At 43.2% G+C, this 19,072-nt stretch overlaps 1 protein-coding gene across 2 annotated transcripts in view; it reads right to left on the reverse strand.

The window, feature by feature from the left end:
• Positions 1-13,289, reverse strand: part of LOC135226213 (WW domain-binding protein 2-like) — a 53,257-nt gene extending 39,968 nt beyond the window's left edge. For both annotated transcript variants that reach the window (XM_064265658.1, XM_064265664.1), the window contains exon 1: positions 13,129-13,289. In XM_064265658.1, the coding sequence (XP_064121728.1) occupies positions 13,129-13,184 (56 nt within the window). In that variant the 5' untranslated portion in view covers positions 13,185-13,289. The remainder of the gene's footprint in view (positions 1-13,128) is intronic.
• Between the last annotated feature and the right edge of the window lie 5,783 nt (positions 13,290-19,072).

The raw sequence follows: 19,072 nt of genomic DNA on the forward strand, positions 1-19,072 counted from the left end.
GGGGATCTTGTACCCCTGCTCCACGATCTTGAGAGACCAAGAGTCCGTGTCTCTCTCTCTCCACGCTCCCGCAAAATACTTCAGTCTGGCTCGACTGGTGTCTGAAGGACATGCTTTTCAATTGGAAGGCTTTGGTTTAAAAGAAGCTCTTCCCTCGTGAAAACCCTCTCCCCTCGAGGAGCTGCTCTCGAGGGGGGAGCCCCACGAAAGGGCTTCTTTACTTTCTTCGGCGGACGAAACTGCAGCCGAAGAGGTTGAAGGTCCGGCCGACCGTCTTGTAGACTGGGCCAAAAGATCCTGAGTAGCCTTCTCTTGTAAGCTGTTCGTCAGGTCCTTTACCAAAGTCGGTGGGGGAAGAGATGGTTCGAAAGAGGCGAAAACAACAAGTCGCTTTCTGAGCTGGCGTCACTGAACGAGCTGTGAAGTTGCACAGCAAAGTCTCTTTTTAACAAAGCTGTTCCAAAGTGAGATACTAGCTCTTCCGAACCATCCCTGACGGCTTTGTCCATACATGCTAACACGCTGGGACAGCTCCCCAGACTAAGAGATTTCTGGGCTTCTCGCTTGCAAATCCAGAACTCCCAAACACCAATCAAGGAAGTTGAAGACTTCCAGCGTCCTGAGCAGACCTTTCAGATGATGGTCTGTCTCCGACGCGGTCCAAGTTACCTTGGCAGAGGGTAAAAGTGACCTCCTCTGTAAGTCTACAAGGCTGGAGAAATCTCCTTGAGCCGAAGAAGGGATACGAACTCCCCACTTCGTCCGGTGGGTCTTATACCAAATGCCTCCTTTACCACTAAGTTTAGTAGGAGGCAAGGCGAAGGTCGTCTTGCCTTGGTCTCTCTTCTTATCATCCAGTCCTGGAAGCTTCTTGAAAGCACGTTTCGTCGATAGAGAAGTCTTCATCTCTACGAACTCCGGGATTTTCCCCGTTTTCGATGAAGAAAACTGTGAAGGAGGAGACTGGGAGCTGCGGGCTGAAATTTGTCCTCAAAAGAAGAACGCAAGAGTCTAACTAGGACTTTGTAATCCGAGGTAGAAGGGGCTGTAGCAGGTTCCTCTTCACCCGATTCAGCCGAACTACCTAGTTCTCCTTCTTCTCTAAACGGAAGAGGAGAACGTCTGTCAGGAGAAGGCGTCCTATTGGCGGGTCTTAGCAAGATCAAAGGACCCCTATCCTTGCAAGATGCAGCCTTATCACGGCTGTCTTCTTTCTGACGCTTACTGCTCGCTGATGGAAGAGCGTCCTGAGGCGGACGAGCGTCTTCCGCGCCTTCCGCGGCAGTCTCACCTGCCCGAGAAGCGTCTTTACCTCTCTTCGCTGGCATACGTGCCTGAGCGCGTAAAAAAGCGTCTGGGGGTAAGACTTCTTGTTCAGAATCCCCGAAAGCGTCTTGAAAGGAGGCCTGAACGTCCTGGCGAGCTTCCTGCCAAGCGTCCTGTCTAGCGTCCTGGAGAGCGTCCTGCCGAGACGTCATGTGTAGCGTCCTGCCAGGCGAGCGTCCTGACGAACGTCCTGCCTAGCGTCTGCCAAGCGTCCTGACGAACGTCCTGCCTAGCGTCCTGCCAAGCGTCCTGACGAGCGTCCTGACAAGCATCTTGCCGAACGTCCTGCCGAGCGTCCTTGCACAAAGCGTCTTCAAGCGTCCTGTCGTAACGTCCTTCTAGAACGAACGAGATCGGCGAAATCGCTGAAGGAGAGCGATCGCGAACGAGACGCAGGAGGAGAAGGAGACGGAGACTGCTTAGCCTCTTGACAGGCAGTCTAAGGTCCTTCCTCCGCTTAGGCTCGACTGCTGCTGGGCGAGTCCTCTGAGCCATAAGCGAGGATAGCTGGTCCTGAAGGGACAAAAGAATGTTCTTCGTTGGAGAAGAATGAGTCGAGGAAGCAGGACTGGTCCTGTGAGAAGACGAGGGGCGAGGGGACGCCTCCTTCCTTCTCAAAGGAACAGCTACCTGTTTCTCAGGTGTACGCGCCTGTGCGCGCAACCTAGCGTCCTCATCGGAGGAGATCCTACCTCTCTTCTGAGGCGGAAAGACATCATAAGCGTCTTCCGACGAAACAAAGCGGCGAAAGAGGTCGTGAAGCGTCCTCGCAAGAAAGCATCCTCTTTAACGGACGAGAGTCTCTCCGAGCGCATCCACCTTGCGCGGGGAGGACGCCTCGGAGGACGAGAAGCACTCCTTCATGACGCGTGCTCGTGCACGGTCCTTGGCAGCCTGGGTCTTTGCTACATGGTCTGCCGAAGGGACGCCAGATCGGTGGGAAGCCCCGTAACTTGCGGCTTTCGACATACCTCCTCCCTGGGTCTTGGGAGTCTGATGATATAGGTCTAGGCCTAGAGGCATTATGGGGCCGATCTGACGCCCCCTCCACAACACTGGGGGCACGATCACACACTTGCACCGAGCCAGTTTCTAAGGCTTTCACTTTGGTCTCCAGAGTGCGAAGGGACTCCAAAATCATAGAGAGAGCATCCGCTCCTCCCGACACAGAATCAGAGCCCGAAGGCAACACAGGTTTAGGGGTTGTAAACACTACAGGTGTTAGTGCAGGAGAAACGTTAGTCTTACCTTTGGAAGAACCACTTCTTGAGGAAGACCTCCTGATCCTATCGCGCTCCAATTTAAGGCGATAGGACTCATATGCTCTCCATTCATCATCAGTCAATTTCTCACATTCCTTGCACCGATGATCAATCAAACAATGAAGCCCCCTACAAACTCATACATACTGTGTGGGGGGTCTACCGATGCTTTCGGTAGCCTCACCTTACAATCAGCACTCACACACACTCTGAAACTCACACCACTTGATCCAGACATATCTTATAGAGAAAAGTCAATCCAAAATCAAAAAACGGTCCTCCACTATCGCGCATGCCAATTCAACAATCCAATTCAATACCAACAAAATCAATCAGATACTTAAAAACGAGTCAATTTCCAAAAAAATCCTGAGCAGAGGTCTGTAAACAGATGTTTACCGACCGGCGACAGAAAAAAATATAAATAGAAATGGGAATGGTTCCTGATATCCGCCTCCCAGCGGCGGGAATGGGTACTACCACCTGGGCCGCCCCACTGCGTGTGCCGCGAGTTTTGAAATTTCTGTCGGACGTCAGAAAATACAGCTATATATATATCTGTCAGGTAAGTGGCATGAACAAAACTTCATTTTAATGTATGACACTTACCTGGCAGGTATATATATAGCTGATTGACACATTTGGAGGTGGGTCAAAGACAGCAACATTATTAGAGTATAAAAATATTATTAAAATATTATTAAAACTCTAGGTTCCTTACCTGCTAAGGTAGCTGACTTCATAGGTCCTGCCTCTAAGCCTGCTTAACCTTAGTAGCTCAACAAGGAAGTGTCCTGTATGTTGAAGAAGCTAAGACTGGAACTGACAACTGGACGTGACCAATGTGTTGACAGAACCGTACAGCCCTCTTATGCCACGGCATTCAGCTAGTAATAGATCATTTACCTGAAACTACACACACACCATCACCAGATAATACTAACAAGACTGATAAAAGTACCGAACACTTTCTCAGACGACCAAAAACACAAAACACCATCACCTAATAAAATCAACTAGCTTAAAAGAAGGTTATGGGGTAGTAACTCCTTTGCCCAATACTGTACCAGAGGACACGTATGGACCTAGCGTCTGACAATTATCAAAGGTTGTCTGAACATCTCTAAGATAATGAGACGCAAATATTGAATTAGTTCTCCAATAGTGGATTCAATAATTTCCCTTGAGGGCTAAATCTTTTTAAAAGCTAATGAAGTCGCAACTGCCCTGACTTCATGAGCCTTCACTTTCAAAATACCAAAGCTCTGCTCTTGACACAACATATGAGCTTCTCTAATTAACTCTCTCATGAAGAAGGCTAGAGCATTCTTAGTCATGGGTCTACTGGGGTGCTTTAACTGAACACCACAGAGCATCAGAATTCCCTCTGATATCTCTTGTTCTTTCCATATAAAACCGCAATGCTCTCACTGGGCAGAGAACTCTTTCTTGCTCGTGACCCACTAACTCAGACAAGACCCAAAACTTCAGATATACCAAGGATTAGCTGGATTCTCATTCTTGGCCAAGAAACCTTCTTGGAATGAACACACTGCGTTGCCATGTCTCCATCCCACCTTCTTCGATATAGCCTGAAGCTCACTAGCTCTTTAGCGGTTGCCAAAGCTACTAAAAAGATATGTTTTCTTAGCAACATCTCTCAAAGAGGATTTCTCTAAAGGCTCGAATTTGCTAGAAGTTAAATACTTCAAGACCACATCGAGGTTCCAAGCAGGTGGCCTGCATTGTGGTTGTTCTTCGTACCAAATGACCTAATCAGATCTCTAAGGTCTAAGTTATTCGAGATGTCTAGATCTCTGTGTCTAAACACTGAGGTTAGCATACTCTTATAACCTTTGATTGTCGAAACTGACAAGCCCAATTCCTTCCTCAAGTATAGAAGGAAATCTGCGATTTGGGTCACAGAGGTACTGGATGAAGACACTTTCCTGTTCTTACACCACTTCCGGAAATTCTCCACTTCGACTGATATACTGTGATTGTTGAGGTTACTTCTGGCTCTAGCCACTTGCCCTGGCCACCTCTCTAGAATATCCCCTCGCTCTGACAAGACTTTCGATAGTCTGAACGCAGTCAGACCCAGAGCGAGGGTATTCTTGTGAAACCTGTCGAAGTGGGTTGTCTGAGTAAATCTACTCTTAGCGGAAGAGTCCCTTGGCGTATCTATTGTCCATTCCAGTACTCTGTGAACCAACTTTGGGCCGGCCAAAACGGGGCTATTAAGGTCATCCTCGTCCCTGGCTCTCCCTGAACTTCTTATCACTTTCCCCAGTATCTTGAACGGAAGGAAAAGCGTACATCTAAGTTTGTCCAATCCATCAGGAATGCGTCGACCGCCACTGCTTCCTGGTCTGGAACCGGAGAGCAATAGGTTGGTAACCTTTTTGTTCTGGCTGTCGCAAACAGATCTACTACCGGACGGCACCCACAACTTCCACAGGCTCTGGCAAACCTCCATGTGCAACGTCCACTCCGTCGAGAGAAGTTGTTCTCTTCTGCTCAACAGGTCCGCACTCACATTTTTCTCTCCCTTGTATAAACCTGGTGGAGTAGCACGACCCTTTCCTCTTCCGCCCAAAGCAGAACTTCCTTTGCCAGATTGTAAAGGGGAAAAGAATGAGTCCCCTCCTTGTTTGCGGATGTATGCCAGAGCGTGGTGTTGTCGAGTTGATCTGCACTGTCTTGTCTCGAATCAAACTCTCTGAAGTGCTTCAAGGCCAAGAAAATTGCCATCAGTTCCTTCATGTTTATGTGCCAACTTGTTTCTTTCTTCTTGCTCCAAAGTCCCGACACCTCTTGAGGGCCTAATGTCGCTCCCCAACCCAAGCGTCCGACGCGTCGGAAAACAAGACGAGGTCTGGGCTCTTTCTGCTGAAGCGACATCCCTCTTGCTAACCTGCCTGGAGTTAGCCACCACTTTAAATTCCTCCTTTACTTCGGCAGGAATTAGAAACTGGAAGGAATCCGGTTGCAATTTTCTTGGCCATGAATCCTTCAGGAAAAACTGTAGAGGTCTCATGTGCATCTTCCTAAAGAAATGAACCTCTCTAGCGAAGAGTGTGTGCCCAGTAGATCAATCCACTCTCTTGCTGAGCATCGGTCCTTCTTTAGAAAGTCCTGCACCTTCCGAATGCATTGGGCTTGCCTTTCGGGGGAGCGGAAAAGCCCGAAAAGTCACTGACGATATCTGAATCCCCAACCCCAAATAAACTATCTGTTGTTGGGGATCCAATTGAGACTTTCCCATGTTTACTACCAGACCTAGGTCTTTTGCTAAGTTCAATGTTTGATTCAAGTCCTCCAGACATTGACTTCTGATTGGGATCTTATCAACCAGTCGTCCAGATAAAAAAGACACTCTGATCCCTCTTAAATGCAACCATCTCGCCACATTGGACATCATCCTCGTGAACACTTGGGGGGCTGTGCAAAGGCCGAAGCACAGGGCCTTGAACTGAAAGACCCTGTCATGAATCACAAACCCTAAATACTTCCTGCTTCCTGGATGAATCGGAATATTGAAAGTATGCGTCTTGTAAGTCCAGGGTCACCATCCAGTCCCCTGGACGTACCGCTGCCAGTACTGAATCGTTCGTCTCCATAGTGAACTTGGTCTTTTCTACGAAAAGATTCAGTTGACTTACGTCCAAACTGGCCCTCCAACCTCCTGAGGCTTTGCAACCAGGAACAACCGGTTGTAAAATCCCGGAGATTCGTGATCCAGAACAGGCTCTATGGCTCCTTTCTCTAGCATGGAAGCTACTTGCTCCCACAGAGCCGCTTTCTTCACTAAATCGTTGTAATTTGCCCCGAGGGCTCTCGGAGATGTTGCGAGAGGAGGTCTCTTCAAGAAAGGAATCTTGTACCCTTCCCGAGCTACGTTGACAGCCCAGGGATCTGCCTTCATGTTCTGCCAAACTTCCCAAAAACCTTGAAGTCTGGCTCCCACTGTCGTCTGGAGGACTGAAATCTCATTCTTTAGAGGTGGTCTTGGCTCCTCTTTTAGTGGGTACTCTCTTACCCCTAAAGGCGGGTCGAGCGAATGTTCTGCCTCGAAAGGGCTGTTGCGAAGTGCTAGTTTCCTTGGAGTTTTCTTAACCAACTTGGATGGTAAGACTTCTTAACTGAAGACGAGAGAAGATCTTGAGGGTGGCTTTTTCTGAGAAAGGGAGAGAGCTATATCCCTAATCACCTCTGAAGGAAACAGCTGTTTCGAAAGGGGAGAAGAACAGCAACTCCGATTTCTGAGAGTTAGAAACTCCTTTTGAAGCGAAAGAACACAACAGCGATCTCTTCTTTAGTACTCCTGCTGTGAACAAAGAAGCCAGTTCATTCGTTCCGTCTCTCAGAGCCTTGTCCATGCAGGACATAATGCTCTCAGCTGTTTCTAAATCCTGCGAATCCTCTTTTTCTCGGGAGTTCGCCAGTGCTCCAAACCCAAAGACCAATCCAGGAAATGAAGACTTCGAAAGTCCTAAAAATCCCTTTAAAAAGATGGTCAAACTCTGAAGACGTCCACCAGACCTTAGCAGACTGTAACGCCTGTCTGCGTGAGCTGTCTACTATACTGGAGAAGTCCCCCTGGGAGGAGGCAGGTACTCTCAGGCCTAGACTTTCTCCCATAGCGTACCATACTCCTGACTTCGATGCTAACTTAGCTGGTGGAAAAACAAAAGAGTATTTTCCCGCTTCTTTCTTATCCTTCATCCAGTCATTCACGACGTTGAAGGGCCTTCTTCGCCGAAATTGACAGAGTCATCTTAAGGAAAGAGGACTTCTTTGGAGTCCTAGTCTTGGAAAACTGTGATAAGGGAGATAACGGAGCTGTCGGTTTGAATTCCCCTTCAAAAATAGAAAGAAGACGTGAAGTCAGAACCTTATAATCTGAAGAAGGTTCCGTATTCTTTTCCTCAACTAATTCCAATTCCTCTTCTGCTGAAGAAATGTTCTTTGAAATCATTGTCGTGTTGACGCTTCGCTGACGGAATAACGTCCTGCCGCCTGCGTCCTGCGGCTAACGAGGAATCGGCGTCCTGCCGCCTCTCGATGTCCTGCCGCCTGCGTCCATCGTAGACACGTCTGCTTCCTGTCGCCTGCGTCTTGCGTCCACAATTGATCCCGAGTCCTGACGTTTGCGTCCTCGTTCTGCGTCCTGAATAACCAAGCGATCGCCTGTCCTCGTAGCGCCAGAGCGCCCTGAGTCCTCGGCGAACGCGTCCTTGTCTTCCCTCTTAGAAGACTTAACGGGAAGGAAATCGTCCTTCCGCCTCGAAGATGCCTGCACAGGCGCATCCCAAGACTTCACAAGAACTGCCAGCTTGGACTGCATTTCCCTTAAGAAAACCCTTCGTACTATCTTCCTGAATGGTTAGAGGACGAAGGAGGAGGATTACGAGCGGGACTGCGACGTAACGGAGAGCGATCTTGTACTCTACCCGACGGAGAAAGACGAGGGGAAGATACACAAGAAGATGGAGGAGAGTCTCTCATCGAAATCCAAGGACGAGAAGGACGTATAGCGCCAGTGCGCCCTGAGTCCTCTTTAGCACGAAAAATCCTTTTCCTCTGATCGGAACTGCGTCCCCGTCTTCCGAGGAGGACAACACCTCAGGACTACTCCAAGCCTCACGATCTTGAGCATGTCTCTCGAGAGCCGTTGATGTCCTGAAAGTCCTCTTGAGGGGGCGAGATACAACTGCATACCGACGTTCCCGCTCGGAAGTCGAACCATCCGAGGACGCACACTTCCCAGTTACGCCTTTTCTGCGGCGAACTGCAACAGCCTGGGAACTTTCAACAGGACTGTTCGAAGGGACGCCTGACCGCGACAAAACCTCTCTCGCCTCCCTTCGACTGTCGACATGCCTTCTCCCTTGGGTCTGGGAGCTTGACAGAGGTCTAGGTCTAGGAGCACGAGAGAGACGATCAGACGCCCCCTCCACTACACTTTCACTGACATCAAAAGCACTAACTTTATCCGTAAGTCGCTGTATCTGGTCGCCATGGCGGACGCAAGGGCAGCAAACATTCTTCACAATATGTGTATCGTTCGCCTCCTCCAATACAGCAGCGGGCGCAGAGATACCTGGGGAGAAGGAAACTACCAATTCTACGTTAGAAGGAGCTGGAGAGGAAATACATTCACTCCTTTTACTAGAAGAATTCGACTTCTCACTACGAGAAACAGATCTCCTTACACGATCTTTCTCAAGTCTCTCAACATATTTCATAAATATCTTCCATTCCTTCTCTGATAAATTCTCACATTCAAAGCACCTATTCTCCAAAGTACACACATTCTCTCTACACTTCTTACAAATGGTATGAGGGTCGACCGAAGCTTTCGGCAACCTTACTTACACCCCTCTTTACACAAACTCTAAACATACTTCCAGTATCAGACATCTTTAAAGAACAATCCAAAGCGAATGCCAAGCTAACGTTTCCGAGTACAATACCAAAGATCCATGAAAAGTCAGCAACGAGAATGAAAATCCTAAGCAGGGAACCACCAACAATGTTGCCGGTTCGGCTGGCAGAGAAAATCTGGCCCAATTGGGAACGGTTCCTAGCGCTAGCGCCACGGTAACGGGGTGGTGGTTGCCTGAACTACTAATAGGTTACTAGCGTTTTGCCGCGAGTTTTGAAAATTTCTGCCAGGTGGAACAGAGAATATAGCATATATATACCTGCCAGGTAAGTGTCATACATTAAAAAGTACTTTAACATGTCCTGACACTGGAGATGGTCATCAGTCATGAGTTGTTGGTGGTGATAGCAGGAGCTCAGGACCTCTACTCTCCTTTCCAAGTAAGTATTTTCTCCAAAGTTAGAAATTAAGGCCATATTTTAAGATTTAAACAGAGGGTAATGAAAAGTGTGGCCAACGCAGTGCACACTATCCGAAAAAGCTTACGAAGTTTTTACTTACAATTCCAAATATTTTGAAGATTGTTGCCATCTTGATGTTTGCGGAGTCGCTTGTTTTAACAAACTAACCATTTCCTGTGCTAAATCTGCACACCACTTGTACCCAGACACTGGGACACTTTCTTCGCAACAATCGTAAACCCGACCTCTAACCAGTACTTATCCAAGGGGACTACGGCATTCTTTGCGGCGTTTTGTGCTCTTCAATTGTTTATCAGTGTTGTCAATTGTTATGTGTTTACCTTCCAAACTGGGTATAAGACTTACACAAAACCGGGGAAATAAGTGAAGTTAGCGCATTTATTTGTAGTATATATACATATTACAGCAATTTTATCATTAATGCATTATCAGGACAGCTAGAATTCATGGAAACAGTTTGTAAATGCATCGGCGTATGTGTGAAGCTCCACTAGATTGGCAATGATGAGTCATTTTCCGTCGCGTCGTCTGCTCATAAGTATACATCAGAATTATTTGTAATTTTTCGGGGTTAATTTGGTTGCAAAAAGGGATAATAGACATGAATTAAATAAACATTTTGAAGTAAAGTTAAACTAAATAATGAGTAAAGTAAACAATTAACGGAATAAAGCTTTGCACCTCATAGACAGTGTAGTCGTCTGCTGCTCGTAACTGTGTTTGCGGAGCGAGTGCTTAGGAACCAGGAACAGCAACGAGGTTCAAGTGCAATTTGGAGTGAATTAAGACCAAACCAAAAATGGTATAATTACAAAAAAATCAAATAAGCACTGTGGAGTTTCAGTTGTGATGACAGTAAGGATAAAACCACCGATTACAAGGTAAAAATGAATTCAGTTCAAACCATGACCCCGGGAATAAAAGTTTCATACTTTCACTAATATAGGCAAAAAAATGTTGTTTTACTGTGCTGATTACAGCTGCAATCTGAGTAAGATCAATAAACGTTACATATATACGCTAACTTTGTTCAAATGAGTGCTGGGAAGGCTGGGAAAGATGGTGGATTGTCTGTGGTTAGAATGGCCAGCCACGCGATTGCCACCATATTGGATTTCAAAACTGCCTCTCAAACAATATTTTACGAAGAGCTCACATGCTTATTTTAGTTCGTATGGGCTTTCATGTATCACATTATATTGACGAAACTTCAATCTTTTGAATGGTATGCTTAAAGTTGTAATTGTATTCTTGTTTCACCAATTAAATAGAGTGAATAAGGCCTGGGCAGCGCGATGACGATGGATCGTCTGCGCTTGTTTACCCTATACAAAACTATAATCTCCAAAGAAATACCAGACCTAGATCTACCAAGGGTTTAGTATCAGACCCTTGGGGATAAAGTTAATAACAAAAAAGAAGATAAACTTCTCATTGTTTCTGTAAAATTTATCAAATGATCTCCCATGTACAGAAGTTGACTACTCCATCTTCTGGTCTTCAGTAAAAAAATTTTTACATTTACCAACCTTTATTTTCCCGATAATAATACTAAGTCTAACAATAGGCAATAATTCTAGGCAATAACTACGCACGGACTGCAAGGAATGGTCCATTGACTATAAAAGCCACTAGGGATTGGGGCGTCAAATGTATTTCGTTATGTTTAGTACTAGTCCCTGGGGGTTAATTACATTCAACCCCCAAAAATAAAAGTAAATTTTTAGTAAGCAACCCAAATACTATAGGAAACTACGATTTCTGAATAAATACCCCATGTGGAGTTGGGGTAAAATACCAAATGGCCAGCCTCTACCATACCGCGACCACCTTTCGGAAAATCGGAAATTAGGGTAAACAATCACGGACAATCCATTGTCATCACGCTGGCCGGGTCTTATTCACTCGATATTTAATTGGTGAAACAAGAATAGAATTACAACTTTAAGCATACCATTCAAAAGATTGAAGTTTCGTCAACATAATGTGACATATGAAAACGCCATACAAACTAAAATAAGCATGTGACGCTTTTCATAAAATGTTTTCAAGGCAGTTTTGAAATCCAATATGGCAGCAATCGTAAGGCTGGCCGGTCTAGCCACGGACAATCCACCATCTTTCCCAGCCTTCCCAGCACTCATTTGAACAATGTTGCTGTTCCTGGTTCCTAAGTATTAATGCATACACAGTTGCGAGCAGCAGACGACTACACTGATTATGGGTGCAAAGCTTTATTCCGTTAATTGTTTACTTTACTCATTATTTAGTGTAACTTTTCTTCAAATATTTAATTAATTCATGTCTATTATCCCTTTTTTGCAACCAAACTAACCCCGAAAAATTATGAATATTTGGGATGTATACTTACGAGCAGACAACGAGACGAAAAATGACTCATCGTTGCCAATCTAGTGGAGCGTCACACATTCGCCGATGCATTTACAAACTGTTTCCATGAATTCTAGTTGTCATACTAATGCAGTAATGATAAAATTGCTGTAATATGTATATATACTAGAAATAGATATGCTAATTTCACTTATTTCCCCAGATTTGTGTAAGTCTCATACCCAGTTTGGAGGGTAAACACATACCAATTGACAACACTGATAAACAATTGAAGAGCACAAAATGCCGCAAAGAATGCCATAGTTCCCTTGGATAAGTAGTGGTTGGAAGTCATGTTTACGAGTGTTGTGATGAAAGTGCCCCAGCGTCTATGGGTACAAGTGGTGTGCGGATTTAGCACAAGAAATGGGAAGTTTATTGACACAAGCGACTCCGCAAACATTGAGATGGCGTCAATCTTCCAAATATTTCGAGTTGTAGGCCTAAGTAAAAATTTTGAGAGCGTTTTGGAGAAATTTGCACTGCATTGCCCACCCTATTCACTAACCTCTGTTTAAAGCTTTAAATTTGGCCTTAATTTCTAACTTTGGAGAAAATACTTACTTCGAAAGGAGAGTAAAGGTCTTTAGCTGCGTCTCTCGCCAAAAACGAATCGCGACTGATGACCATCTCCGGTGTCAGGGTGTCCAGCCATGACCGTCTGTGTGTTGGCCATCCATGCGGTGTTTTACCCTAGTATAAACGATATCTTCGTGGATCTCTCTCCTTTACATTTACCAACCTTTATTTTCCTGATAATATTGTCTAACTATAGGGTAATCACTGGCCTACTGCTTAACCTAACCTTCCCTACCTTGTTAATTAGGCTTACCAGTTGGTAGCTGGGCTAGCCTAGCCTATGTTACAAATGACTACTAGGTATATAGCTACATTAGCCTAACAATTTGTTGGGTACAAAAATAAATTTACGTAGAGAAATGAGGGAGAATTGGACCAGGAAAGTTTCGGATATCAGAACAAGCCGGTATGAGAGTGGCCTTTGGCCAGGCTACTGGAATAAAGGAGCCTGCTCTAGCTACGCCTAAACAGAGGCTCCTGGTCATTCAGGACACGCCCTCCAGGACGCGTGACGGGTTACCTAGGCCTTCAAATCCACAGAAACAAATCCTATTAATGCTAGAACACCCTGACCCTATGTTACCTGGGGAATCGTTCATAGCCTGACAGCCTACGATAAGCCCATTCAGAAGTCTAGCATATTCTACCACACGCCCAATTCATATTTAGGATTAAGTTTCACTAGATTTATCCGTACCTTTCTCCGGAGTAAATTAAGACTCCTTTCCCAGCATGGGCGCTGTTGAGTGCCATGGTCCTCGTTGCGTGTTTGGAGAATTTTAGGAGTAGAGTATTACACACTACGCAACGACAGAGGTCCTTTTGACAGTCACTCTAAGTGGACCTCCTCCTGCAGTATTGCCAGTCGAGGACTCGAGGCTTATCTCGTCTTTTCTTTCATTATACCCCAAATGCTAACAGGACAGACATTTTATGTATATTCCATAATTATTTATAATCATTTAAAATATTTTGGTGCGGTTGTGTACATCTAGTCAACTTTTGTACTGACTTTCATGCATTGCATATACTACTAATACTCGTTAGACTTTGAGGTAAGATGCAATGATTCGCAGTTATTTGCTTATTGGTATTAACCTAATCAGTATCATTATAAAAAAATATATTTGTATAGTCATATTAAGCATATGAATATATTTTAATAAACACAAATAAGAAATATATTCTTGGATACATGTAAGTTGCAACTGGCAATAGTGTTCGCTAAAGCTAATGACGTCATACGGAATGATAGGAGGAAATTTTCTGCTGTGTATACACAGTAAATATTTTAAGTCAAATGGAAGTGGCAATATGTACTAATTCCATATATTTATATACCCTAAGATATAATAGTTAGGAAATGCCTCGTTAAAACGCGTAAACTAAATGGCTCTAAAAAGTATTTTATTATCCGTTTGGATTCTAGCATGATTTTGGTAACCTAATCGATATTATGAATAGTGTTAACATGAAGCATCTAAAATTCATATCTGTGATCAGACTAAAATATTGAAATCCATTAATGATTGCCTTAAGAAGCTAACGTAAAGTTCAAACGTTGTGTTCGGATTATTGAAGACGTTAACGTGCATTATGCAATTCTAAAAGATATGTTACTCATTTTCTTGTGACTCCAGATTGAATGAGGAATAAGATATTACTTTAGATTTAATGTAAATATTAACTTGCATCATTCGAAGATCTAAGTCAAGACGAGTTCCTGTACCAATCCATCCATTCCGGAAAACAAACGAACACAGTCAGTCAGCTGACTTTGATGTCATCTCACCGATTCGTAAATAAGCCTATGCTTGCACCATTTTACCTCGTCGAAGATTATTTGTGGTAAATACTACCCTGTCTTGTGAAAATACAGTCGATATTTCCCCTTGCTATGTTGATGAGAAAATGACTACTGTATATTAGCAATTGCTCTCAGACTGTAGTGATCCGGTCTCTCCTATTCCAAGCAGCAATTATTATGACTAAAAGAGCTGCCCTGGAATCTGTAAACTACCCTCTATAACTATTTTTTTACATAATCCTAATACAATAAGCTTGTGCGAGTAATTTGTAGTTAAAACATATTTATATAGCGCAGAACATGAAACCACATGAAGACAAACAAATAAACGAAGCAGCGATCGTGAATTGACTGCGTAGTCTGTGCAACCGGAAATGTACATCGATAGCAAACCAGGTTCGTTCAATAATCAAATATAGTAGATCCCAAGAAATAAGTGCAGACTACCTTTATCCAGGCCAGTTGTTTACAAAGGTGGCAAAAAAGAAAGAACATCTAGCTAGCTGATCTGGGCCATTGGGACATTTATCAAGAGATGCAAAAGAATCTATATAGTACATGTACAGAAACCCTTGGATAAAAAAAAAATTAATAAAACACCAGATTATGTGGATTGCACATTCTCGCCAAGAAAAATGTAAAACGCGATTAAAAAATAAGCTGTTCTCACTAGAACTGCGACGTAGCTTCAAGAGAGGCCTCCTCTTATTGATTTCGGAAGTTTCTCTCATATTTAGAGGCAGATGGAAGCAGCAAAAGCAATATTTTGCGAAATAAGAAAGAGAGAATGAGAGCTAAATAACGTTTAGATAAATAACAATAATGAACACAAATAAGATAACACACGTTAGGATAAACTACGAGGAATGGATGACTCATCCCTTTACTAATCTGTCTTTATCTCTAAATGTGCCTTCCATGTTTGCTTTTGAAAACTGTTATCGGTCCTCGCTTAGCGAATCAACCAGGTTCCTCCTTATTTGACGGTTATATTTTAAGACCTCCTTGAATAAATTTTCTCATGGTAGTAAATGTCTTTTTTTTTTTTGCAATATATATTCATGTAATTTAACTCTTTCTATATGTTTCCATCCATTCATAGCTAAATTTTGATGTTCTCTATGAAAATACTTATATTCAGAGCTCCTCTTCAGATATCGTGATACATTTCTGCATTTTATTGGAACAATTTCAACATATAACATTTAATTCAGTGATAAATGATTCATATATATTTTTCATATGTTATTTTCAATGCGTACAGTACTATTCAGTACTATTAAATTTGTATCATTACTCTCATGATTTGTTAGTTTTTAAAATAAGATATAATTGAGTACACCCGAAGAAAAGTAATTTCTCGCTGAAATATTTTCATTTTCAAAAACGTATAATGAGAACAAGAATATGATGTAAAATAGTACAAGAATATCACCATACGGACTGAATTAAACTGGTATGTGGATAGCTGAGCATGCTGCTTCTGTTACTGATAACAATTTTAAGATTCCACGCACCGGAGACATTACCGGAAACCACTGAGAAGAAAATTAAGCACGAATCAAAATACACGAGAGATCCTCAGCCTCGAAAAGGTCATTTTGTGCCTGACTTGAATTACAATAAACCCACCTACCTATATAGTCCTGTTGTTGTTGTGTCAATCTGCGACAAGTATAAACGAAAACAGGCAGTTGCAACTGATTCTGTCAAAGCCTTAATAAAAGATTAGATCCCTTGGTTTAAGAGAAGAAACTAGCAAATGGTAAAGTGATAAATTGTCAGAAATTATCGGTCATCATCGAAAAATATCAATTTTAGTTTTTGTTGTAGGTGGTTCAGAAAAACGGAAATCGCATACTTCTAGTTGCAAGAAACAAGACAGAAGTCATATTGGTGCAATTCTGTCATTAGGGAATAATGTCCATTTGGGAAATGGTAAAGCCTATTTATTACATGCAGAATGATAAGATGCAAGACAAAGCTCTGGCAGCGAGTGTCAATTAATAGAACTGTTCACCTGATGGAGAAGATAAAATATACACTTCTCCCTATCTTAACAAAGTTCACTCTACTGTAATACATTACTCAAGCTCACTCCCATGGAGTAGCAATCATTCATACCGGCAAAAATCAGCCAAAAACCCCACCCCACCCAGGATCCCATAATGTTGTTGTACCTCGAAACCCATGGGTCTTATATGTCACCAGCCAATCATGCTTCAAAAACTGTGCAGGTATGTGCATTGTTTGCACCCTCTAGACTAGCCCAGCATTGCTGACTGTTGACAAGATAGAAGGCCAGTCCTCAAAGCACTGAATTCCCACTTTTGATAAAACTGGTTGACTGGCCTATAGCCTAAACACGTTCACAATACGAGATTTCACTCGCTGAGTAACAAAAGGCCTCTTGCGCTAGGGAGCTTCGTAAGACATCTTGCACGTACATACGAGACATTCATAACAACAAGTTTACAGCGGATTTGAGTAATATGGCGATGAAAATGAAATTTTCATGAATTAAGATTAATTTAATTTGGGAGATGAGTTTGGAGTTTCGGGTGAGAACTCATTCAAGTAGCTAGTACCACTAACAATGACGTTGCATTAATTGTAATGGTATCTTAAGTCATAATGAGAGAGTTTTCAATACAAAATAACTGTTCCTCTTACGAAGTCTCTTATATGACAAGATGAAGAAAGATGGGTAATATTAATGTAGCCAACATGTATCTGAAGGGTATGGGTATCGCCAAGTGCTGTATTCATGTAGAAAGGTGGTCAACAACACAGGCAGTGGTGCTTGTTAAATTGCCACTCACCACAACAAGTCCTCACCTGCCTGCTTGGTAATCCATCTGGCACAAGAGGGCATTCCTTTCTTCTCATTTACTTTAGTGACGGACTGTACTGAGGTAAAGTCCCTAATGTCAAGTGTTGAGAAAATGCATTATTCCTTGTAAGCTCAAATGGTCAGTTCCCGTACATTGCCAGACTATCTTTAATTCTGCGAAACAGAGTCTAGTAAGGTATTGAGCCTGCGTATATGACAGTAACCAGCAAATAACTTAGTACACAGAAGCTGGCACACCGTATCTGTTATAACAGCATGAAATACAGTCCTAAATTTTATTATCAGTACTGTCGACTTCTAGGGCAGATATTGGTGCAGTGGCCATGATAACCCAAAAGCTTTTCTTTAGTAAGGTATCTTCATTATCAATGTGGAACCTGAATGTTGATAGTTGGGTGCAACATATAAATCACAGTTCCTCACTGTGAACCTGTCATACAACCTCTTTACGTTGAGAGCTAACAACCACTAGGTCAAGATGTCAGATCAAAGTGTTCTAATCTCAAAAGTATATATAATGTAATCGTTATCAAATAGAACTAACGGTAAAAAAGGAAAGAGTTAATGGGCAGATAAGGCATTAGTAGAGGGAAAAACTTTTTATTTTAAAGTTTGAGGTTTGTGGAAGGGAAAAGAATGAAAAGATGAAACATGAAATGTAGAGAGGAAAAAGCAATGATATTATCGGGAGATGAAAATAAGACATTGGATAACTCATGTTTACAATGCTGCTCGAACTCGAATACAGATAAATAAATTAGGCTAATTATTATTATTATTATTTTTTTTTTTTTTTTTTTGCTCTATCACAGTCCTCCAATTCGACTGGGTGGTATTTATAATGTGGGGTTCCGGGTTGCATCCTGCCTCCTTAGGAGTCCATCACTTTTCTTACTATGTGTGCCGTTTCTAGGATCACACTCTTCTGCATGAGCCCTGGAGCTACTTCAGCCTCTAGTTTTTCTAGATTCCTTTTCAGGGATCTTGGGATCGTGCCTAGTGCTCCTATGATTATGGGTACGATTTCCACTGGCATATCCCATATCCTTCTTATTTCTATCTTCAGATCTTGATACTTATCCATTTTTTCCCTCTCTTTCTCTTCAACTCTGGTGTCCCATGGTATTGCGACATCAGTGAGTGATACCTTCTTCTTGACTTTGTCAATCAACGTCACGTCTGGTCTATTTGCACGTATCACCCTATCTGTTCTGATAGCATAGTCCCAGAGGATCTTTGCCTGATCGTTTCCTATCACTCCTTCAGGTTGGTGCTCGTACCACTTATTACTGCAAGGTAGCTGATGTTTCTTGCACAGGCTCCAGTGGAGGGCTTTTGCCACTGAATCATGCCTCTTTTTGTACTGGTTCTGTGCAAGTGCCGGGCATTCGCTTGCTATGTGGTTTATGGTTTCATTTTTCGTATTGCACTTCCTACATATGGGAGAGATGTTATTTCCGTCTATCGTTTATTGAACATATCTGGTTCTTAGGGCCTGATCTTGTGCCGCTGTTATCATTCCTTCAGTTTCCTTCTTTAGCTCTCCCCTCTGTAGCCATTGTCATGTTTCATCGCTGGCTAGTTCCTTTGTCTGTCTCATGTATTGTCTGTGCATTGGTTTGTTGTGCCAGTCCTCTGTTCTGCTTGTCATTCTCCTGTCTCTGTATATTTCTGGGTCTTCGTCTACTTTTATTAGTCCTTCTTCCCATGCACTCTTTAGCCACTCGTCTTCACTGGTTTTCAGATATTGCCCCAGTGCTCTGTTCTCGATGTTGACGCAATCCTCTATACTTAGTAGTCCTCTCCCTCCTTCCTTTCGTGTTATGTATAGTCTGTCCATATTTGCTCTTGGGTGTAGTGCTTTGTGTACTGTCATATGTTTCCTGGTTTTCTGATCTATGCTGCGGAGTTCTGCCTTCGTCCATCCACTATTCCTGCGCTGTATGATTACTGGCACTGCCCATGGTGGTTTATGGCTGG

The sequence above is a fragment of the Macrobrachium nipponense genome, chromosome 20 (assembly GCF_015104395.2).
Source record: "Macrobrachium nipponense isolate FS-2020 chromosome 20, ASM1510439v2, whole genome shotgun sequence".
Lineage (NCBI taxonomy): Eukaryota > Metazoa > Arthropoda > Malacostraca > Decapoda > Palaemonidae > Macrobrachium > Macrobrachium nipponense.